This window comes from Cheilinus undulatus, linkage group 20 (assembly GCF_018320785.1).
Source record: "Cheilinus undulatus linkage group 20, ASM1832078v1, whole genome shotgun sequence".
NCBI classification, from domain to species: Eukaryota; Metazoa; Chordata; class Actinopteri; order Labriformes; family Labridae; genus Cheilinus; species Cheilinus undulatus.
Window position 1 is genome coordinate 2,921,633 of NC_054884.1, and position 24,852 is coordinate 2,946,484.

Consider the following 24,852-nt stretch of genomic DNA (forward strand, 5'->3'; position numbering starts at 1 on the left):
GTGAAAAATGAGAGAAAGTGATGGCACAGGAGCCTTATTGATTAATAAAATTATTGATATTCCTACAGTCCATCCATTCTGGAGAATCTTTGTGAAGATGTTTCAAGAACGCTTTGAGGGATTTTCCTCAACCTTTGCTCTAATTTAACACAGAATCAAACTTGACAAAAGTCAAGGTCATTAGATCTCATGGTCATTCCTGACCTGTGATGTTTCTACTGATCAGACCCCCCAAACAGCCCAGCTCTTCCTCTACCCCCCAAACCAGCCCATTTGGGGGGTCTTCCCGTAGTCCACCAGACCAGCCAAGCGCTTCCTCCCAACCCCCAAAACCAGCCCAGCTCTTCCTCCTGACCCTCAAAACCAGCCCAGCTCTTCCTCTACCCCAAAACCAGCCCAGCTCTTCCTCATGACCCCCAAAACTAGCCCAGCTCTTCCTCCAGACCCCCAAAACCAGCCCAGCTCTTCCTCCTGACCCCCAAAACCAGCCCAGCTCTTCCTCATGACCCCCAAAACTAGCCCAGCTCTTCCTCCAGACCCCCAAAACCAGCCCAGCTCTTCCTCCTGACCCCCAAATGTCAATGTTTCAAATCTCTCTGTTTCTGTGTAAATGTGAGTTTACCCTCCAGGATTAATAATTTCCTCTTCTGTTCATACAGGATATGGGAGTGTGTTGGAGTCAGAGCTGCGAGCCGTGCTGCAGCAAAGGATCATGGTCCTGGACGGAGGGATGGGGACGATGATCCAGCAGCAGAAACTGGAGGAGGAAGACTTCAGAGGAGACGAGTTTAAGGATCACCCTCGCCCTCTGAAGGGAAACAACGACCTGCTCAGCATCACGCAGCCACACATAATCTACAATATACACAAGGTAATATTTAATATATCATCACTAATAAAATACAAAAAAATATATGAATATACTAGATAGACTCATCATAGAGGGAAACAACGACCTGCTCAGCATCATTCAGCCACACATAATCTACAATATACACAAAGTTTAACCCTTAGTGCTCATGTTTCTTGGATCCTTGCTGCAGGCACACCCCTTTGTAAATTGCTTGTTAACTTTTGAACATAAGTCTTAGGCCCTAACTGTTTTTTTTTTCCTGAAAGCTCTCTGTTATACCTCTCTGATTATGTTCATGCATTCATAGATCTTAAAGAACATTTTCTAGTGAGCCCAGAACTTTGCTGACTTTCTGGGGTCTCTGAGGACAACGCTGTCGCGTACAACAGGAAGTGCCACAGTTTATAAAAACGTTAATATCTTTTGAACCATATGTCATAGAGACTTACTCCTTTTTTCCTCTGAAAGCTGACCTTTTTGTCATTTGTTTGCTACCCTGGAAGTCTCCGTAGCTCTAAAGGACACCATTCTAGCAAGCTCAGGACTTCTGTGACTTTTCAGGGTCTTCAAAGATCAAATCCAGGTCATTAAATCTGATATAAAGCATCTTTTTGTCTTTTTTTAATCAATTTTTAATCATTTACTTGAGCTTCCTGCCATGGGCATTGCCATATTGTTTACCCGCAATGCATTGTTGGAGGGGCTGTCAATCAGTGGCAAGCTGTTGTGTTCCTACTGCTTTGAGGAATGGCACAAATGAATCTTAACAGCAAAAAAAAAGCTCATGGACTTTTCTTTGTATATATGTAGGTATTTTGAAAACTGTTTATCACAGAATGTTTATTTTTCCACCGGTGTGTCCCAAAGAGATGGGAGAACAAGTCTGTGCAAAGAAAATGCCTACTCACTATTTTTTACTGTGTTATCAAAAAAAATCTTTGAGTTTCAGATTCCGATTTGCTTTTTTCTTTTGTCTTTAGAGTCCTGTACCTTTTTGAAATTCAAGTAACGTTACTGTAGTAGATATATTCTTTAAGTCCAGGTTGTCCCGAAAAAAAAGATGAATAGAGCTTGACTGTGCACCACAGGGTTGATGTTTTACAAGCTTTTAAAGACAAAAAGTCCAGGAGAGACATAATTCTGAAAACAATCACTTTGAGCAGTATGGGTGAATATGACAGTATACTCAGAATATTAGTGAAATGCTCAAAAATACACTAAAATAATAAATAAACTCATCATAGAGGGAAACATCAACCTACTCAGCATTACACAGCTGTGAATTATAATATTTTCAAGGTTAATTACATAAACACAGGGTAGTGACACATATTAAACATGTATTAATCATCTATGTTAAACCCTAAATCTCCACTGCTGCCCTCTCTATTTCTCTGTCTGTTGTTTGGTTAAATTTGACTGAAGACCTGGAGCTTTTAGATTTTTTTTCGGTCCGAACTTTCTTATTAAATTATCAGAGGGTGTTTTTAAAAATTGTTAGGTGCTGAAAAGTGGGTATTGACCACCATACAAGGTATAATCATCTTTAAAATACACGAGGTAGTAAAGTTACTGTAATATGAAATGTTTGATTCCTGTGTGCTGAATGACAGCAGCTTCTGTCAGAGATAACATGGTTGATAATCTCTGTGAGGACTGTAATCAGAACTGTGTTTGGATGTTAGATAAATTACAGCATTGCTGTATATTCCTGAGTAAATGGTGAGATTTCCTGTCTGTCCTGATGTTTAGGAGTACCTGTTAGCTGGAGCCGATATCATCGAGACCAACACCTTCAGCAGCACCTGTACAGCACAGGCCGACTACGGACTAGAACACCTGGTGAGAACATCACCTGTATGGACAAAACACACCTGTACGCTTTGACACGGACTGCTGCTGAAATCTTCAGTTACTCGCCCTACAGCAGAGAGGAGGGGTCTGAAAAAATAGGGTTATGAAATGTTTTTATTTATTTATGATTAATTAATCACGGGGGGGAAAATGTGGTTAAAATGTACGCTGATTAAAAATAAAATTTTGTGCTCTTAATTTTTATGATAAAATCAAAATTCTACAGATTAACACAAACCTAGATTTACTAGTAAGTGGACAGTTTTTCCTCGGTCTTCTCTTCTCCTGTAGTAATAGCTGATAAAGAGTCTTAATGTTGTTCTGATTATTGTTATTATGATTATTAAACCTACCTGTAATGCAGCCTTTCTTAAATTATCAGCATATGTTGATTGATTGGGATTAATTGATTAATCTTTTTGGAGTAAAAAATCAGGAAACACAAAAAAATAATGATAGCTAAAATATTTCATGCCACACATGGAAAAAAAGTATTTCATTAAACACAAAATAATTGTTAAATTTAAGTTTTAAAGTGAAATATATTGATCTGTTCTCCATGAAATCTGTTTGAGCACAAAATATTTTTTTCATTTCACTAAATATTTTAGCTGTCAGCCTTCTTGGCCACCGTAGTCCACCCTGATCTCAAACAGATAATTGACCAGATGGCTCTCATGTCTTCACTCACAGGTATTCACTCTTCACCTCCTCGTCTTTCTTATCCTCCCTCAGGCCCCTCAGGACTCAAGATAAACCTCACACATCAATATTGAAGCTTTACAATTTTTAGCACCCTGTTATTTAGTGCATTAACAGGATTTATATCTAGAGCTTGTTCTTTAAACAGAGTCGCAGGTGTAGCGGTGAAATCTGCTCCTGTTAAATGTTATGACCCGTCTAGTTCCTGATTCATCATCAGTGGTCATCAGCAGGGAAACGGGCAGTTTAAACGTTTGTGATGTGCTTTTTCATGTGTTTTTGTTTCAGGCGTATCGTCTAAACAAAGCGTCTGCAGAGCTGGCGAGGAGAGCAGCTGATGATGTCACCAAACAGACAGGTGAACTCCACCTGTCATATCAGTAAATCTCTATTTAATCTCAGTATTGTTCAAACCCAGACATCAGGGGGTCTCCACCTGTTTGTAACACACCGTCATCTCTGTTATCAGGCTGTAAACGCTACGTGGCAGGCGCCGTGGGTCCAACCAATAAGACGCTCTCAGTGTCCCCGTCAGTGGAGAGACCGGACTACAGGAACATCAGTAAGACCACTGAACACCAAGGGAGGGGAGTAGGACTACAGCCTGCACTGTCAGATTTTATCATGTGGTGTTTTTCATCCTGTTCTGGTCGACCATTCTCTGTAAACTCTAGAGATGGTCGACGGTTCTCTGTAAACTCTGGAGATGTTTGACCATTCTCTGTAAACCCTAGAGATGCTCGACCGTTCTCTGTAAACCCTAGAGATGGTTGACCGTTCTCTGTAAACCCTACAGATGCTCGACCGTTCTCTGTAAACCCTAGAGATGGAAAGCATTTGGTATTGAATACTCTAGGAGCCTCTCATTACTGATGTGTTTTTGTGTTGTAGCGTTTGATGAACTGGTGGCGGCGTACTCGGAGCAGGTCAGAGGTCTGTTGGATGGAGGAGCTGACATCCTACTTGTAGAAACCATCTTTGACACCGCCAATGCCAAGGTAGCTCTCACTTGATTGGTTATTGACCTTTTAAATATAAGACATATTTTAAATATTCAGTGTGGTTTATATAGTCATTTATAACAGCATTTTTCATTGTGGACTGGTTCTCTCTGATGGTTAAACCTTTCATCAGTTTTAGTGTTTATATTATAATACTAATGTTAACCTGCTGGTTACTCAGTGAAAATGTTCAGGTCTGAGTCCTCTTATCGTGCAGACCCTGGATTTAACAGGAACGAGAGGTTTTGATGATTGTTTTTCAGATTAACAGGATTATTTCCTACAATTAACAGATTAATAGACATGTGCTCAGCTCTTATTGGTTGTAACAAGATTTAAACCTCTTCCTGTGTTTTTCCTCTGCAGGCGGCTTTATTTGCCATCGACCTGATGTTTGAGGAGGGCTTCGAGAGAAAGCCCGTATTTGTAAGTCTGAGCATATTAAAACTATGTATTTCATGTTTACGATCTTAGTCCCATCAATATGAGATTTTTTTTCTTATTTGTGTTTTAACTCCTTGTGTTTACATCTGCTTTAGTCCAGTGTTAGGTCACTGATACAGGGGAGAAAGGGTTGGTTTTCATGCTTTTTACTCAAATGTGAATTGCTCATCATCAAAACACTAGTCAGTTGTCATTCCAACATTAAATTAAAGCTTAAGGTAAAGGCTTGATTTTTGTATTCCTCTCATTTTACAACTTATTTAAACAAAGAAGTAATTAACTATTAAAGACACTATGACACATTGTGCCACCCAGCCCTATCATGGGATGGTTGTCATAATATCATTTTAATGGGAAAAATCTTAAAAAGACGGCACAGAACTCAATTTGAAACTTAAATTGCATTTATAAGTTGACCAATAACTTCACTTAATGCATCTTAACAGGAAATGAACAAGGCACATCTTTAGGCCAGCCTATAGCAACATAAAGAACAAAACAAATAGACTACTAAGGCTAATAAACTAAGGCTTCCCCTTCAAATTACCCTTGAAAGGGTAACAATTGTTTTGTTATAAACGCGTTGTATAAAAGACCTGAAGAAAAATCTTGAGCAGCTGAATAATTACAATTTGACTCTAAAAACACAAAAAGTCCTCTCACCCCTAGTTCAGCTGTCCGACTTCAGAGAGGACTATTTAGGTGTGCTCTGATCCTATTTGTGGACATTTCCATACCAAATTTTGGGAGGCAGTGCCCACTGGTGGCAAGATAAAATGAGCGTGACAACCAACCCTTGTGACAGCCAACCCCATTCTCTCCTACATCTGAAAAACAAATATGTCTCTTATATTTATCTCGTATCTAACCTGTGTCAGGTCTCAGGGATGATTGTTGACAGTAGCGTTGAGAACATGTTTCATTATCTAACCTGCATATTTCTGGCCCGCTCTGGTTCAGGTCTCAGGGACGATTGTGGACCGTAGTGGGCGTACTCTGTCAGGTCAGACGGGAGAAGCCTTCGTTGTTAGTGTGTCCCATGCTAAACCCTTGTGGTGAGATATTCTGTCATACATAACACTAACACAATAATTCTGTTACCATTACTACAGAAATCCCACAGAAACACTGAGACTACCATGAAACCTGCTGCTAGCAGAGCTGCTGATACATCCTATCAGCAGTGTTTCAGTATGTCTAAGTATGGTTCACAGTGATTTGTGTTTCCTCTCTCCAAACTTAGGAGAGGTACCAAGATAACCAGATTCCTACTTTTCTGGCACCCTTCTATTGTAATACCATCATACCCATCCAACCCTAAAGGGCTCACTTTGGGTTTGTTTTCATTAAGCTGTCAGGTTATTTTCAGGCTGGTTTGGTACGATAGTAGCTGTGCTACATGCTGATATTCACAAAAACAGCCTTGAATTTTTTTCTCCTTAAATCCATGGAGTATCATGGTGCTCTCTTTGTTTTCCTTTTTTTCCCCACTTATTCTGTATGTGAAGATACGTTTTCTCTGACCAATAAACAGACCTCTGAGCATCTAGCTCCGCCCTTCAGGGTCCGGTAGGTATACTTGATGTCCTGTTAGAAGGGTGTCAAAAGAGTAGGACAATATTGATTGGTTATTCTAGTACTTTTTTCAAGTTTTTGTCTGTGGTAGAGCAATAATTGTGAACAAAACTGATTGACTGACTGAATGAATTAATGTTTTATTGTTTACAAAACAAGCAGGATTAGTGGAAACTCTCCTTTAGTCAAACAGTAGTTCACCTCCTGTGTCTCTGTTGTAGCTTCACTCATATTTTCTCTCATTCTGTATTTATGTACGTGTGTTTTATTTCAGCATTGGTCTGAACTGTGCTCTGGGAGCCACAGAGATGAGACCTTTCATTGAAGCCATTGGACAAAACACCTGTGCCTTTATTATCTGTTACCCTAATGCAGGTAAATAATATTAAGATAGAACAGACTGCTGCTACTCGCCAGCGACATTCTAAAACCGTCGCATCGCAAATCTTTCGTCTGAATTGGGCTTTAGAGTATATATACTGCATTCCCAATTATTATGCAATTTAGATTTTAGTGTCATAAACATTCAATTTTTTGTTTTTCAGTTAAACTCATGGATGGTTTTGTGTCTCAGGGCTCTTTGGATCACTCAAATCAATCTCACACCTGTGATAATTAGTTTGCCAGGTGAGCCCAATTAAAGGAAAACTTCTTAAGAAGGACGTTCCACATTATAAAGCAGGCCACAGGTTTCAGCAATATGGGAAAGAAAAAGGATCTCTGCTGCTGAAAAGCCTCAAATAGTGCAATGCCTTGGACAAGGTATGAAAACATAAGATATTTTAGGAAAACTTATGCGTGATCATCGTACTGTGGAGAAATTTGTGGCTGATTTGTTAATGGCATAATGAGGAAGGTTTCTGACAGACAAATTCATGGGATTAAGACAACAGCTGGTAAAATGCCATTACAAAGCAGCAAACAGGTATCTGAAGCTGCTGGTGCCTCTGGAGTCCCACCAACCTCAAGGTGTAGGATCCTCCAGAGGCTTGCAGTCGTGTATAAACCTACTATTCAGCCCCTCCTAACCAATGCTCACAAGCAGAAACCGTTGCAGTGGGCCCAGAAATACATGAAGACTCATTTTCAAACAGTCTTGTTTACTGATGAGTGCCGTGCAACCCTGGATGGTCCAGATGGAGGAGTAGTGGATGGTTGGTGGATGGCCACCATGTCCCAACAAGGCTGTGACGTCGGCAAGGAGGGGGCGGAGTCATGTTTTGGGCCAGAATCATGGGGAGAGAGCTTGAAAGACCCTTTAGGGTCCCTGAAGGTGTGAAAATGACCTCGGCAAAGTATCTAGAGTTTCTGACTGACCACTTTCTTCCATGGTCTAAAAAGAAGAACCGTGCCTTCTGTAGCAAAATGATCTTCATGCATGACAACAAATGATAAGTACCTCTGTGTCATTGGCTGCTATGGGCATAAAAGGAGAGAAACTCATGGTGTGGCCCCCATCCTCCCCTGACCTCAACCCTGTTGAGAACCTTTGGAGCATCCTCAAGCTAAAGATCTATGAGGGTGGGAGGCAGTTCACATCAAAACAGCAGCTCTGGGAGGATATTCTGCCTGGCTGTCATTTGCATCGACTATTTAGGAAAATCAAGGGAAAAATATAAGTTGCATAATAATCTGGAATGCCGTGTACGCTTGCTGTCACCTGGTCAATGTTACATCATGTATGATCACCACCACCTGGATGATGTAATGTTGATGTCATCACCTCTGTGTTTCAGGTCTGCCAAACACGTTTGGAGGTTATGATGAAACTCCCGTGCTCACCGCTGCACATCTAAAGGTTTTTGTCTCTCTTTTTGATTTGTCTTTTAATACATTTATTTATTTGTTATATTGCTTGATGGTTTTGATAAATTAAACTCCATCATGAAGAGTGTTGGTCTTTGGTCTGCGTTGGTGTGCAGGAGTTTGCAGAGGATGGGCTGGTGAACATCGTTGGAGGTTGTTGTGGGACGACTCCAGCTCACATCAGGTCTGTGTTTCTGATGACGTTTAACAAAGTTTGAACATTTTAAATATTCACATTCTTTCCTCTGGGTTTGTCCCACAGATCGATCAGTGAGGCGGTCAGAAGCTGTAGACCCAGAGCTCCTCCAGATGATATTTATCAGGATTATCTGCTGCTGTCTGGTGAGAGATTGGTAGAGTTCATTAGAGCTCCCAGTGTTTTAAATTATTAAAAACATGTTAAAAGCCTGGTGGAGTTCATCTGAAGCTGCTGTATAAATGTTTATGATTCCAGCTAATCTTTATGCCCTAACCTTCAGCGTGTTAATGTGATCGTTTATTGATCATTTCCAGGTCTGGAGCCGTTCAGGATCGGCCCTTACACCAACTTTGTAAACATTGGAGAGCGCTGCAACGTGGCCGGGTCACGGAAGTTCGCTAAACTGATCATGGCGGGAAACTACGAGGTCAGAAATCATAAAGTCCATGTTTATTATAGGCATTTATTATTGAAATAAACTGCTCATTTCTATACATGTATGTATTTCCAGGAGGCTCTGAGCATAGCTAAGACCCAGGTGGAGATGGGTGCTCAGATTCTGGATATAAACATGGACGAGGGGATGCTGGAGGGAGCAGCCGCCATGACGCGATTCTGTAACTACATCGCCTCTGAGCCCGACATCGCACGGGTATGAGGCTGAAAGTCACAACACAATGTCCCAATAGATCATTTGTGAGATTTATTTATCTGATTTATGTTTGATTTACTGGATTATGGTGACGATTGTCTCAGTTTCAGCTGTAGCTCATTGTCTAAGCCTGACTTTCTGAGGAAGAAAAGCTGTTAAAACTGTAAGCTGCTGGTAAGACATTCAAACTCTGAGGTGATTAACCAGGAAGGCCACTTTTACCAGCTTTTCCCCCTTTTGTCAAATTCATCCATGTTTTAGCAAAAATAGTCTTCTGTTAAGCATTTGACACAAACAGGTATGTTAATTTTTAACTGTTTCCTCGATTCTTACTTAACTGACATTTATTTAATGCGTCAGTTTGGCCCTTATACACTTCCTTAGCCCTGTAACCCAAAGTTTATTGTAAACATACACCTACATGGTTAAAGAAAACGAGTTCTACCAATCAAACCACCACAGAAACCATCCAGCCTCTCTTAATTCATGTCAGAACTTTGTGATAAAAGTAGATCTTGAGGAGGCGTAGAACCACGTGGAAGTAGATCTAGTTTGGATTTGTAAATTCAAGTATGTCGCAGTAATACGAAAATGACATAAATGTCGACTCTGATGAGGCAGAATTATTGTTAGTGTTATCACTTTAGAGGTCTGCAACATCTACAAAAGTAATAACCTCGCAAACACGCAATAAACCTCAAACATGATACAAGTCTGCAGCTTTCAAAACAAGCAGCAACTTCCAGTGCTGAAAAACGACGCCAATGCGGAAGTGCAAAAAAATGCAATACCAGGTGTGTCCACTTGAGGCTGGCTGCAGAAAAACCAGAAGTCCCTTTTGAACACCAGTTAAAAAGGGTTTTTTACACTAGAAATAAACTAGTTTACAGCCTGGTTCAAAAACCACACATTTCTCATGGGGGTGAAGAGGTGAGAGGGTCAGACACAGCCAGCAGAGATGAGTGAGGAGACAGACCCAGGTCTGCTTAATGGTCATTTTCTCTTTAAAAAGCTGGAGAATGATATAAAAGATAAAACCAAATCTGTGGGTACATGCTGCAGTCAGTAATGAACTGCCTTTACACGGGAGCACAACGAGTCTTAAGTACCACCTTCAGGCAAAGCACGTCTTTGCTAATGTCAGCAAAGACGCTAACAACAACACGGGACCAAGCCGTGGTCATACCACTCTCTTCAGCTGCTTCAGGAAAGTTTTCTTCTTCAGCTGCTCAGATAAATGCTGAAAAGTGCTCCAAAACTTTGAGACAGTCCGGTTTGTTAACAATATTAATCCAGTGGAGAAATCTGCGGTGGAATTGGCAAAATTGAAGTTAATTAGCGAACTTTACGAGCTGAAGACGGAAAATATGATGCGTTCAGGTAACCTCAGTAAATTAGACGACTGTATTCTATATGCTATGATGCGTTCTAATGTCACATAAAAATGGGGAAATGTAGTTTTTGATGAGAAACTTCAATAAATACAGTGTGACTATGTGTTTATATTTGAGTGATATACAGTAGAGGCTCTGAATCTACTTAGCTAAGGCCACATGTAGTTTAAATATTTGCCTTTATTTTTGTCTTTCCACCAAACTTTAGAAAATATCGATAGTGGTATCGATAAGGACTCAGATCAGCACCTTTAATGTGCTGTACATAGAATTAAAAGAATGAAAATAAAACACTTGACAATAACAACCTTTAAAAATCTTAAAACATAAAAATATACTTAAACTATAAAAAAAATGCTGTGATTAATCATGATTAATCACAGCGTCTTGATGTGATTAACATGATTATTTTTTAATTGAGTAACAGCACTAGTTTGTATATTTTAATGTCTGATTTATCCTGAATAAATAAAGTAAATGTTAGATTAAATAAAAGAGTGACTAAGAGTCTCCTCTCCCTCAGGTCCCTCTGTGCATCGACTCGTCAAACTTCGCCGTGATAGAGGCGGGGCTAAAGTGCTGTCAGGGGAAATGTGTGGTCAACAGCATCAGCCTGAAGGAGGGCGAGGATGAATTCCTTCAGCGAGCCGCCACTGTCAAACGCTATGGGGCCGCTGTGGTCGTCATGGCGTTTGATGAGGAAGGGCAGGTGAGAGATGGTTGTCATGGTGCCAGAATTTAAGCTTTGATACGATTCTAGGACGAATGAAAAAAACACCACAGCAAGAAAACTAGAGGTCTCATACACGTGAGATTGGGTTAACTGTTTGCTTTGATTAAGAAAAATAAAGTCAGATTCTGCATGCAGGTTGCACATAGGTCCATCCATTCTTTCTTTTGATTATTAAAACAACACTCATTGTACAGTTATAAAAACATCAGGAAACACATGAATAAAACCAAAATAATCCCTACATCCTCTTCAGGCCACGGACACAGAGCGTAAGGTGGAGATCTGCACTCGGGCATACCACTTGCTGATCAATAAAGTCGGGTTTGACCCCAATGACATCATCTTTGACCCCAACATCCTGACCATCGGCACGGGCATGGAGGAACACAACGAGTACGCCGTCAACTTCATCAGAGCCACCAAACTCATCAAGGTAACCAGTCAGAGCAAGGGTTGAAGAGGAGCTGCACCAATCAGGTCCCTTTATAAGCAAATGTTCATGAAGTCTTCTGAGTCTAACCATACTGAAAATGCTGCCTCAAACTACCTTAGATCAACCTAGAAACAAAGAGGAAGCCCCTAATTATGAATAGCTAGTGTCCTTTTTCAACCCAAAACAGACGAGGGAAAAAATCAGCATCCTTCACCTCTCTGTCATCATCAGAACGAAGATATACCAGCAGCCTTTCCCTCGTGTTTACTGTTCTTTGTGGGGAACTTTTGGAAAAGTGGGTGGAACTTGGAAAAATTCCACCCACATTTTCCAGAAGTTTCCAACTATGACCTTCTATTTATCTAGTAAAGACGAAGGGGGAAAAAGCCCCCAACATCCCCAGCTTCACATACAATCCATCCTCTGCCTTTGAAGATGATATCCTCCAGAGCCAATAAAACATTCCCTCTTAGCCTTTTGCATACATGATTTGGTGAAGATGTGCTATGAAAACAACTAAAATGATGTGCTTTTGTAGGAGACGTTACCGAGAGCTCGGGTCAGCGGAGGGCTGTCCAATCTATCGTTTTCATTCAGAGGGATGGAGGAGATCAGAGAGGCCATGCACGGAGCCTTCCTCTATCACGCCATCAAGGTAGAAACACTCAGAGAGAGCATAGAGAGGTCAATGCTTTTTATCAGTGTTGTATTCTTCAGGAGGAGCGTGAGTTCAGAGTTACATGGGCTCAGTGCAATGGTTTATAACCGGCTTTAACACTGAGTCTGATGAAAAAATGTGATGTGTGCTCTTGTTTAGCATCTATCTACCATCATAATCAGAGCTGTTATATGAGTGAATCACTGATGGCCCCATGAGAGATTCCTCCTCAGACACAGGTGTAGGTGTTTAACTCTTTGTGTGTCTCAGGATGGGATGGACATGGGGATTGTCAACGCTGGGAATCTGCCCGTCTACGATGACATCAATAAAGAGCTGCTGTTACTGTGTGAAGACCTGATCCTCAACAGAGACGCCGAGGCTACTGAGAAACTGCTCAGCTACGCACAGGTAATACGGTAAATATAATACTAAATAAACCACTAAATACACAAATAAATACCTGAGAGAAATTACTAAACATACTAGGAAATATACAACTAAATAACTAAATGAAACTACTAAACGCTCTACCAAATACCACTGAGAAATTACTAAATAAACAATGAAATACCTCAGAGATGCTGTTAAATACAACTGAGAAAATCCTAAATACATTACTAAATATATACTAATAAATATTAGAAGTTCAGCGGTTCACATCACAGTCCCAGATTTATAATTCTAATTGTCCCTCACTTATTATTATTTTTTCACTAATGTGTGTGCAGCAATTCCTTTGTTACATGTCTGAATATACACATGAGGACAAAATTATTAGCCTCCTATGAAAATGTCATTGAATTAAACATATTTCTCAAGTGCTGTAAAACAAAGCAAAAAAAAACCCAAAAAACTAGCAGGGTCAAAATTATTAGCCCTCCTGGCTCTAATAGTCAATAATGTCTCCGTTTTGCTGGATAACGGTCTGCAGTCGTTTGTTGTTGTTTTAGTCTCTGACACGTCTACTGAGGAATCCCAGCCCATTCTTCTTTGGCGAATCTCTCAATCTCCTCCAGCTTTGATGACCTTCTAGCATGGACCTTCGTCTTCAGTTCACCTCACAGATCTTCAGTGGGATCTAAGTCAGGGTTTTGTGCAGGCCACTCAATAACGCTCACTCTCACACTTTTGGGTCGTTGTCATGTTGGAAGACAAAGTGACCCAGACCCAGTCTTGTTGCTGACAGCTTCAGGTTTTCTTTCTAAATCTCCACATCTCCTTCTTTCTTCATGGTTCCTTCCACCTTGACAAGGTTTCCAGTTCCAGACTCACTGAAGCGTCCCCACAGCATAATCCTCCCTCCACCATGTTCCACTGTGGGGACGGTGTTCTTTGGGTGACATGTCTCTCCCTTCTTTCTCCAAACATCACCAACGTCTCTGCAGCCAAAGAGATCTAGTTTAGTTACATTTGACCAGAGGACATGCTTCTAGTATTCATAATCCTTCTCCAGGTTGTCCTTAGCAGACTTCAGTCTGGTTTGAAGGGGTCTCCTCTGCAGAAGGGGAGTTTTCTTGGTCCATTTCTGTGCAGGGCTCTAGTGATGGTCTTCTTTGAGACTACAGTTCCTGACTAGTCTAAGTCCTTCTCTAGAGTTTAGTCAGTTGTTCTGAGGTCTTCAGACACATCTCTCACTAGTTTTCTATCCAGAGTCTCTGAAATCTTTCTCCCACCTCTGCCAGGCTTGTTGTGTGGCTCTCTTTGAATTTCTTGATTACATTTCTCTCCAGTTCTTGACTCTTGGAAACGCTGTGATAACTTTGTAGATCCTTCTCCTGCTTTCTTTTTCTCCAGTCTAAACAGATTTCTTTTGTTTTTGGCATTGTGCCTGCTCAAGTGACAGCTCAAATTCTTTCTAAGGCTTTTATACTGTGTAAACTAGGAAATAACTGTTGGTTTTAACTTGATTTTACAAGCTCTGAGCATTGCTAAGTTAAGGCCCATCATTGACCAACAGTGGTTTTTGCTATGGCTCAACTAAAAGGTCATTTCTAAAAGGGGCTAATAATTTTGACCCTGGTCGTTTTTTGTTTTAATGAAATAGTTTTGTTTCTGTGTGCAGAGTAAAATAATATAAGCATCCAAATTAAACTAGGATTTTTGGAAAAGCTGTATTAAAAACTCTCCACTGTTTAACAGCACTTAGGGAATACTTGAGAAAAACTGAAATTTTCATGGGGGAGCTAATAATTTTGTCCTCAAATGTACATTTGTATCAACGACAATAACAACAACGATGATAATAATAATAACAATAATCTTAACTAATGTAGTGTTCTTTGTTATTGTTCCAGAATAATGTGAAAGGAGGGAAGAAGGTGGTTCAGACAGACGAGTGGAGATCAGGGAGTGTAGAGGAGAGGCTGGAGTACGCTCTCATTAAGGTAAAGTATATACATGTCTAATCCAGAATGTTCCCCACAGGATCGGTTATTTAATGTTCTAAAAGTGTTTAAAAAGCTCCAAATATCTGCTGCAGATGTTTTCTGTGGTCCCAACAGAATGTCATCATTTCATATCTATAGTAGTAATCACAGAGCTTTCCTTCATCAAATACACAATCCAACAACTCCAAAACGCTCTCGTGGACAAGTTGTGACCTGCACATTCACCACGCTATGAAATAATCATGGAACATTACCAGACGGAGACATTTTAAAGCCAAATGCAAAGCCGGAGCTACACTCCAGATATGGCTGCTGCACTGTGTCACTCCGCCCAGTGGTTCACTCAAGAAATAGTTCGAGTATTTGCTTCATGTGTCGTTACGTTACATAATTACACGTTAATATTTCATAGCGTGGTGAATGTGCAGGTCACAACTTGTCCACGAGAGCGTTTTGGAGTTGCTGGATTGTGTATCTGATGAGTTTGATGAGGGAAAGCCGGGATACTATAAGACTCTATTGCGTTGGCAGAGCAGCTCCTAACTCAGCAGCGCCGATCTAAAAATAGCTTGCACCGACAACGAAAGGAAACAAACCTATTAGTAAGATTATAGGGATTATGGCAATGGGTGAATTTGCCAAAATGTTGAAGTATTCCTTTAAGAAAACCCAGCCTAATAAATAAAGAGGGGGAAAGATGATGATGATGATGATGTATTTACCTTTTAGGGTAAGTTCATGGAGGACGATGATGATGATGATGATGATGATGATGAAGATGTTGTCTTCTTTAGGGTATATAGAAGTTCATGGAGGACGATGATGGTGATGAAGATGTTGTCTTTACTCTTTAGGGTATAGAGAAGTATGTAGTCCAGGATGTGGAGGAGTGCCGGTCTCTGGTCCAGCGTTATTCCCGTCCTCTCCACATCATCGAGGGTCCTCTGATGAACGGGATGAAGGTGGTGGGAGATCTGTTCGGGGCGGGGAAGATGTTCCTCCCTCAGGTAACAGGATGATCCCCCCTCTTTCTCTGGTCTTTGATTATATTTAAATAAAGATGAATAATAGTCTGTCCCTGCTGTCTGTAGGTGATTAAATCGGCCCGTGTGATGAAGAAGGCTGTGGGGTATCTGATTCCTTTCATGGAGAAGGAGAGAGAGGAGATGAAGGCTCTGTCAGGATCAACTGAGGATGTGGTCAGTCCATATTAAATATTTAACATTTATGTTTATTTCCTACAGCACAATAACAGAGACATCTTCATTAGAAAGTGTTTTAACATTCATTCATAATCATAAAAAGTCCTGATTTAAATGAACAGCAGTTATGAGAGTTTAATTCTCTGATTAATTTGTGTGATATTTAATTGCTCTGAGAGGATTTTATGTGAAATATTGAAGAGTAAAAATGTGAATGGAGCAGTTTCAGAGGGATTCCTACCTCTAACATCATCAACAGCTCCTTGTTTTTTATTTGTGGATGAAATAAATTGTAAAGAGAATACAGACCAGTGTTTTCATACAGCAACCAGCTTCATAACAAAGCCTTGATAAATAGATGTGTCTTTGATATTTCTCTGGTCTGCAGGACCCGTATCAGGGCACCATCGTCCTCGCCACAGTTAAAGGAGATGTCCACGACATTGGGAAGAACATCGTAGGCGTGGTGCTGGGCTGTAACAACTTCAGGTCAGACCTGTTTACTGCTGCAGGTTCATAGATGACATCACACCCCATGAGATCATCTCTGTCTGTGATTGTCAGTCTTATTTACATCCAGAGCCTCCGTACGGGAATGTTGTCAGTGCCCCTTATATTTGATCATTTAAAACAAGAATTTAGCCAGTATCAACTGTTTAGGACTTCTATCCTATTAAATGCATTTACTAAAATCCAATCAGAGTTTAAATCTAATCTGCATCTGATCTCCAGAGAGCCCTTAACACTTTTACTCAACCCAAACCTTTAAAAGAGCCTCAATCCAAACCTGGAGATGCGAATCCTTCATTTTTATTCATTTATAGTCATTTAATATCACGTTGGAGTTAAAGATAGTTAAGGCATCACTTTTTGTCCCCATTGTCAACTCTGGTTTGAGTCATTGTACAAAAAAAACATCCTGTTTATTTTATTTTGCTTATTTGTTAAAATATCTGCCAATCTATACATAATAACGGACTTATTTACAAAAGTGAGATTAATCTGCTCTATGTTAAAGATTAAGTAAAAAAATCATGAAATTCAGAGATGTGATTCTTCAGATGAATTAAAAAGTGAAAATGATACATTTTATTCCTAAATATTATGACTGGATAGCAGTATTAGATAACTGAAAGCTTCATATTCATCCTAAATCAACAGAATATAAAGCAGGGGTGTCAAACTCAAGGCCAAATCCAGAGGAACGGTAATATCCGGCAAGCAAAGTCAGGAATGTGGGAAAGGAATTGGTTTGTGCTTTTATTTTATATTTTCAATTTTGAATCTCAAGATAACAACTTAAACTTTTGAATTTGATTTTTCTTTTCATACTTGGACCTTTTCATTTCATATTTTGGACTTTATATATCCTATTTTTATCTTTGAATTCCCAATTTCAAATTTAAAATCATATTTTGACCTTTTCAACTCATTATTTGGAATTTTGTATTATATTTTGACCTTTTAAACTCCTTACTCAAACTTTTTAATCCCATATTTTGACTTTTAAACTTATGATTTCATGTTTTCTCATATTTTGACATTTTAAATTTTTGTTTTTTTATAGCATATTTTGTCCTTTTAGACCCACATTTTTAAATTTAAGTCATATTTTTAACTTTAAGTCATTATTTTGAATTTTAGCTCATATTTTGACATTTGAAACTCCTAACTTTGGCTTTTTAATTGCATGTTTTGATGTATCAGACTCACAATATAAAATTTTTAGTTATGTTTTGATATTTTGATTTTTTAATCTCATATTTTGACCTTTCAAACTTATGATTTCAACTTTCTACTCATATATTTGCCCTTTGAAAACATTAGTTTTCTATTTTTGATATAGTGTTCTGATCTTTTGGACTAATAATTTGGACTTTTTATCTCAGATTTTTAGCCTTTAAACTTATCATTTCTCCTTTTTTTAAGTTTCCAAATGATTTTTCATCAGTGCTGATTTTTCACATTTTGTTACTGGTGAAAATGAGGTTGACGGTTGGAGGTTGTGTTGACCCTTATAGACTCAGGTTAGACCTAAATCCAGAATCCGGCCCCTGCTGTGACTGAGTTTGACACCCCTGATATAAAGTAAAGACGTTTTAGTGCAGGGGTCATCAAGTACATTTGAACAAGGCCCACTTTTAGTCTCACAGAGTCTCTGAAGGCCAGACTTTCAAGTAAAGACAAATTAAATCAGTATTTTGGTCTGGTTAACATATTATTTTATTAGTATTAGTATTGTCCTTCAAAAAACGGGACATTTTTAGGGATACCAGTGAGATCCATCCCTATTATCTAGAATGTGGTAGACCACAAGGAGAAAGCCTGCCCACAGAGTTTGCTAGGCCCCTGAAAATCCTCAGAGAACAGACCCTCCCTAATTGTGAGTAGCACCAATATGAACTCGTGTTTCACACTTTTCACTACTTCACTGCTTCAGTCTGCATTTTCTGCAACATTTTTGCCAATTTAAACCAATTTTTGTCTCTTTTTGCTATTTTATCACTCTTCAACCCGCTCTCCTGCCTTTTCACTACTTTGCCATTGGCTATTTTTGCACCATTTTGTCACTTTTAACCCATTTTTGATTCTTTTTGCCTCTTTAACACAATTTTTAACTATTCTCTAACCTAGTCATTCTCAACTGATTGAGTCATGGGACCTGCATCAACTCCTCAAGGAGAATTATGACCCAAATTTGGGGAATTTTTTTGGTCAATCAGATGTATTTAATAAAAGATAGTAGAGTTTGGCCTAAAACAGTACACTGAAACAGGACAGAACATACGTGTTCTATAGGGTCTCATTGGCAATTTTGAGCAGTTTTTTTCCCAGACCCACATCGGCGACCCGCTGATAAGGGCTTCATGGCCCACTTTTTGTGTCCTGACCCACCAGCTGAGGACCACTGCTTTGGCCCCTTTTATACCACTTTTCCTGCCTGTCTTATCCCTCTTGTGCCACTTTTAATCCATTTTTGTTACACTTTTTGCCCCTTTTTTACTAATTTTTTGCCGCATTTTAACCCCTATTTACCACTTTTCCTGCAAGTTTTTGTCCCATTGTGCCACTCCACAACCCATCTTGACACTTATCACCCATTTTTACCTCTCTCTGACCCCTTTTTAAACACTTTATCAGGCCATTTCTGCAACATTTCTGACAGTTTTAAGCATTTTTTTAGTATTTACTAGTAATTCTTGACAAGTGAATTTCTGTAACAGATAAAATGTGAAGTCGCTATTAGAACCACATCATCTTCTTTTCCTCCTTTTCTGAATTTAATGATCTTCTGGGGGCCAGACAGGAAGCTTTGAGGGGCCTGATATGGGCCCCAGGCCGCCTGTTGATGATCAGTGTTTTAGTGTGTCTAATAGAGTGTATAAAAATAAAGATATGACGGGTAAAAAAGTACTTTTTGTTCCTCAACACAACTGTTAGTTTAGACCTCTACTGATAGAAATATCCTCTCACCGTCTCACATTAATAAAACTGTAATAAAACACAAGAATAGAGTCAAGAGTCAGTGATATTTATCTGTCTGTTCTCTCTGGTGAAAATATACGCACTACTGATTTATTTATTTTTTCCACTGATTTATGTGCTAGCCATGGATCATTTCTTTGTCTAAATTTCCCTTTTTTAAGGATTTCAGGGGAATAATATTTCCTCGTTAGACTCAGAAGAGCCACATGGTGCTCTGGAGCCAGGCATTAAGCATCACTGACTCTAAACCTTCACATGTGCTCCGGTCTGAACCACCAGAATATTAAATCTTAGTGTAAAGCCTCTCTGCATCGTACCAGTCTGTCATCCTCTGTGTGAGCTCGGCTCTAAGCTCTCTGAACGCTTCACCTCACGTCGCCTTTTCATCCCCGCACTGGTGCATCATGGGGAAAAAAGGGGCTGGGCTGATTTGGTGCCAGACTGACACAGCAGGCTTTTATTTTGAAAGGATAGTGGACACCAGTAGGGTCAGCTAGCTGGAGATCTGTCAGGTTTTTCTAAAGCTTGATCATTGAAATAAGATATTTGTACTGCACAGTAAAATGATGTTATTAGGAATAGAATGAGCTCATGGTGTTTATGTGAGTAAATGTCTGATGAGCTGATATTTCTCAACAGGTTGTCTCTGATGTAGACTTGTATCTGTTATAGAGACGACTGAGCCTCTGCTGCAGAGCCGATCTCTTCCTCTTAACGCCGGGTTTTAAAAACAGGTGTTTAAGTTAAATAGTGATAACGGGATTATTTTTAAACACAGACATTTCTTGAGATTCATGATCCACCTTTCAAACACAGCGCTCATACTTCCTGTGACTGCCATGCTAACGGTCTGACTCTGTGAACGCTGGTATCAGACGGGACGTCCTGTCATTAATCAGCCATAAATAATGTCTAATCAAAATCAAGTTCTCACTAAGTGTCATTTATTTCATCAGTTACTTTCTGTACTGAGAGATAAAACAGAACACCATGCAGACAATGAGCTACAACCACAGTTCCAAAAAAGTTGGGTCGCTGTGTTAAATGTAAATAAAACCAGATGTCAATGACTGTCAAATCACATAAACCCGTATTTGAGTCACGATAGAATATAAACAACAGGTCAGATTTTGAAACTGAGATGTTTTACCATTCCATGAAAATATTAGCTCATTTTGAATCTCATAAAAGTAGGGACAAGGCCATGTTTACCATCGTGTAGCACCCCCTCCTCTTTTAACAACAGTCTGTCAGCGTCTGGTGAGTGAGGAGACAGGTTTATGGAGTTTTGGGAGAGGAATGTTGAAGAGATTCAGGCATTAGAACGGAGCCAGGATAACAAGCTGGAGGGTCGCTCTCCTCTTTAGTCCACAGGACATGTGTGGTTTCTAAAAGAGAATATCAGAGTGATTGATTATTACTGGGGAAATATTGATATTCAATCACTGATCTCTCAGAGTGATTGATCTGGGTGTGATTGACTCATATTGATAAAATATTGATATTCATTCATTGATCTTTTAGAGTGATTGATCTGGGTGTGATTGATTCATATTGATAAAATATTAATATTCAATCATTGATCTTTCAGAGTGATTGATCTGGGTGTGAGTGATTCATATTGATGAAATATTGATATTCAATCATTGATCTTTCAGAGTGATTGATCTGGGTGTGAGTGATTCATATTGATGAAATATTGATATTCAATTATTGATCTTTCAGAGTGATTGATCTGGGTGTGAGTGATTCATATTGATGAAATATTGATATTCAATCATTGATCTCTCAGAGTGATTGATCTGGGTGTGATTGATTCATATTGATGAAATATTGATATTCAATCATTGATCTTTCAGAGTGATTGATCTGGGTGTGATGGTTCCCTGTGATCAGATCCTCAGAGAGGCCATCTCACATAAAGCAGGTATTCTCAGCATTTTATATTAAATTTGAATCACTGTTTTTAGGGATATTTCAAGTATACTTCCTGTCTCCTTTCATGACCAGCAGTGATGTTTTTTCCTTACTAAGACAAAAATAATGACTTTCAGATATATCATTGATATTCAGAGATATTTTACATATATTTAGATATGTATTTCATATATATTCAGTGATATTTGTAATGAATTCAGTGATATTTTGTATAGAGAGAGCTATTTAGAGATGTTTTATATAGAGAGAAATAAAAATGATCATTTATATATATTCAGATATTAAATATTTATTTTGAGATATTTTATATATATTCAGATATTTTATTTTTATATATTTTGACAGATATTTAGACATTTTTTAACATACATTTAGACCTATTTAGAGATATAGTTCATATAGAGAGAGATATATTTAGAGATATTTTACATGTATTCAGAGATTTTTAGACATATTTTGTATATAAAGAGAGATTTCATATATAGAGAGATATTTTATATATAGAGAGAGAGATATTTAGAGATTTGGTAAATATATTCAGAGATATTTAGAGATATCCATGTATTTTCAGAGATGTTTAGAATTTTTTTCATATATTCAGAAATGTTCTATTTAGAGAAAGAGATATTTTATAAATACTCAGGGATATTTAATATTTTGACGTTTTCTCCCTGCAGACATCATCGGTCTGTCCGGTCTCATCACGCCGTCCCTAGATGAGATGATCCACGTGGCCAAAGAGATGCAGAGACTCAACATGAGCACGCCGCTGTTGATTGGAGGAGCCACCACCTCAAAGTAACACTAAACACAGCATGGAGCAGCAGTTTTTAAAGTGTGAGGCAGGTTCTAGGGGGCGCCAGAGGACTCAAAGGGAGAACACATAATAAAGCGATATGTTTTTCTCACTCCTGCACTCTGTGGGGACTACAGGGGAGAAATAGGAGCGTTTTCAGGCACTATGGAGAGAAGAAACATTTGAGACAGTAAAAAGGATGTATAACCTCAACTGTTTAAAGTTTGGTGAACGTCCTGATGATGAACATTTCATGTAACTCCAGGAGGTTTTGATTGGAAGCTGCAGTCACAGAAAAAGCCAAAGAAACATTTAGCACCATAAAAACAGAGGTAGCCGCTGTGAGTGTGGTTTTCTGCTCTGACAAGGATCATCAAATACATAAACAGACACATAGTTCTCACTAGATAGGTGGATGTAAATAAGAAGCAGTTAGTTCATCACCACAATGAATAAACTGACTCAGAAAGATGTTTAAAGAACAGAGAAACTCTCCCACACTTTAAATCTGCAAAGGTAAGATCTTTATTCAGGCAGCCATCAGGATGGATTAGGTTTGTCTCATGTTTGTTTCTTGTTCTAGGACACACACGGCAGTGAAGATTGCTCCTCGGTACTTGTCTCCGGTGGTTCATGTTCTGGATGCTTCCAGGAGTGTGGTGGTGGTGAGGAAACACCTGAGACATTGACAGAACACTGCTGAGCTAACAGACAAACACACTGATTCACAGTCTTCATACAGAGGTGATCTAAAGGAGGCTGACTTATTCAGGTTTCCTGATCCTGTTTTATTCTCACCCTCAGTGCTCTCAGCTGCTGGATGAGGTGGTGAGGGAGGAGTTCTTTGAGGAGGTGAAGGAGGAGTACGAGGAGATCAGACAGGAGCACTTCGACTCCCTGAAGGTGAGGACAGCTTTTATTCTGGAGGGGGCGGAGTCACACAGAGGGACATATCATAGAGGAAATATACATGTAGAGAACATTAATGGAGGGGACTTACAAGTGCAGAGGAATAGTATTTGCCCCCTTTACTTTGACAGCTTCTATTTAAGTGATTTTTTGATTCAACAAATCTGTCGGTAATCATGAGAGAACATAGATGAAGGGAACATACATGTAGGGAACAGATGGTTGTGGGGACACAATCAGGATGGGAGCTTTAACCTTGGTTACTTCAGTTAGCAGCCTGCAGCCATTCACCTGAGACCTACACATACACCACAGCATGCATCTCCTCTAATATGTCTCTTTCTATGTCAAAAACAATCATTTCCATTCATTACTGTTTATCTCAACAAAGCCACAAAAGATTTTAAAACGGGTAAATTTATCACCATTAAAAGCCAAATATGATTTTAATCATATTAAACAAAGACCTCTAATAATGAAGTCAGGGTCACAGAGATGTCTTTAAATCAGCTGATTGATATAGTTCTTAAATAAATATGAGATCCTCCTGTCTTTATTAAAGGTTTAGCCCTCAGTGAAGATTCTCAGTAATGGTCTTTAGGTGACTCCACCACCTTTAACACACCTGAGCGTTGTATATAAGAGCTCAAGGTAGTGTCTGATGATGCCGGCCCTGCTTCAGGACCACGCATGGACCCCTAACACAACTCTGTAGATCAGTGAGCAGTAGGGGCCAACACATACCAGAGTTTAGTCTGATTAGTCCCTCCACACCTCCAGGAGGAGTAGGACAGGGACCTCAGCACCCCCTAGTTATTCTCATGTCCCAGGATTTTTGATAGGATATGTAAGAGTTATTCTTGTACATTTATGACACTGTTGAATTAATTCAGATATAGCTGAAAAATTTCTGTTTCCTTTAGGATCGTCGGTTTGTGTCTCTGTCTGAGGCCAGAGAGAAACGTTTACTCATCGACTGGACGTCCAGCACACCAGGTCTGTTAAAACAGTTCTATTATCATTATTATTATAACTGTAATTACAGTTATCATTATAATTGTTATCATAACTATAATATTATAACTATAATAATAATTATTATTATTATTGTTATTATTATTGCTATTATTATTGTTGTTGTTGTTTTAATAATTGTTTTTATTGTGATTATTAATATTATTATTAGAAAGAGAAAGGGTACTATCTATAAGCTGATATTATTATAGAAAAAATAAACTGTATATAACCTTTCTTATTATTTTTTAAATATTATTTATTTATTTATTTGTTCATTTTGTTGATATTTATTCATTTATTTATTTTTATTCTGTTTCAGTGCGTCCTCAGTTCCTGGGTCCTCGGGTCTTCAGTCACTACGATCTGACTCGTGTCTGTGATTTTATCGACTGGAAGCCGTTCTTTGACGTGTGGCAGCTCAGAGGGAAGTACCCCAACAGAGGCTACCCAAAGATCTTCAACGACAAGACTGTTGGTACGACGTCTCACTTTGAACATTATCCTGAACACAGCTGGCCTGGTCCGTGCTGTTTTACTTTAACTGTGGTTATTTTAGGTCCAATCACAAAGAGGATCAGTACTCATAGATATAGATTTGTCTTATAGTGGGTTTTTGTTGAAGCTAACGATGTTGTTGAGAGATTCCTGTGAAAGGATTTAAAGTCACAGATACAAACAACCATCATTTAATAATCAGACTGAGTCTGTTTATATAAATGATAAATAGATATAATGAAATAATCAGTCCCAGTAGAGTCTTTGTATATTTAAATATATTTATAGATAATGTAAAATCTAATACTCAGTCTC

The 24,852-nt window shown here is 39.0% G+C and overlaps 1 protein-coding gene across 3 annotated transcripts in view; it reads left to right on the plus strand.

The window, feature by feature from the left end:
- mtr (5-methyltetrahydrofolate-homocysteine methyltransferase) overlaps window positions 1-24,852 on the plus strand; it is a 32,050-nt gene that overhangs the window by 1,979 nt on the left and 5,219 nt on the right. For 2 of the 3 annotated variants that reach the window (XM_041814893.1, XM_041814894.1), the window contains exons 2-28: window positions 660-871; window positions 2,606-2,695; window positions 3,698-3,767; window positions 3,879-3,971; window positions 4,301-4,407; window positions 4,777-4,836; window positions 5,815-5,909; window positions 6,704-6,804; window positions 8,166-8,227; window positions 8,352-8,419; window positions 8,498-8,577; window positions 8,749-8,861; window positions 8,946-9,086; window positions 11,004-11,189; window positions 11,467-11,646; window positions 12,185-12,301; window positions 12,575-12,715; window positions 14,602-14,691; window positions 15,549-15,701; window positions 15,786-15,893; window positions 16,285-16,385; window positions 21,242-21,309; window positions 21,998-22,118; window positions 22,700-22,781; window positions 22,921-23,019; window positions 23,949-24,021; window positions 24,362-24,517. In XM_041814893.1, coding sequence (XP_041670827.1) covers window positions 660-871; window positions 2,606-2,695; window positions 3,698-3,767; window positions 3,879-3,971; window positions 4,301-4,407; window positions 4,777-4,836; window positions 5,815-5,909; window positions 6,704-6,804; window positions 8,166-8,227; window positions 8,352-8,419; window positions 8,498-8,577; window positions 8,749-8,861; window positions 8,946-9,086; window positions 11,004-11,189; window positions 11,467-11,646; window positions 12,185-12,301; window positions 12,575-12,715; window positions 14,602-14,691; window positions 15,549-15,701; window positions 15,786-15,893; window positions 16,285-16,385; window positions 21,242-21,309; window positions 21,998-22,118; window positions 22,700-22,781; window positions 22,921-23,019; window positions 23,949-24,021; window positions 24,362-24,517 — 2,967 coding nt within the window. Of the gene's footprint in view, window positions 1-659; window positions 872-2,605; window positions 2,696-3,381; window positions 3,401-3,697; window positions 3,768-3,878; window positions 3,972-4,300; window positions 4,408-4,776; window positions 4,837-5,814; window positions 5,910-6,703; window positions 6,805-8,165; window positions 8,228-8,351; window positions 8,420-8,497; window positions 8,578-8,748; window positions 8,862-8,945; window positions 9,087-11,003; window positions 11,190-11,466; window positions 11,647-12,184; window positions 12,302-12,574; window positions 12,716-14,601; window positions 14,692-15,548; window positions 15,702-15,785; window positions 15,894-16,284; window positions 16,386-21,241; window positions 21,310-21,997; window positions 22,119-22,699; window positions 22,782-22,920; window positions 23,020-23,948; window positions 24,022-24,361; window positions 24,518-24,852 lie in introns of those variants that run through there. The other variant, XM_041814895.1, reaches the window with a different exon arrangement.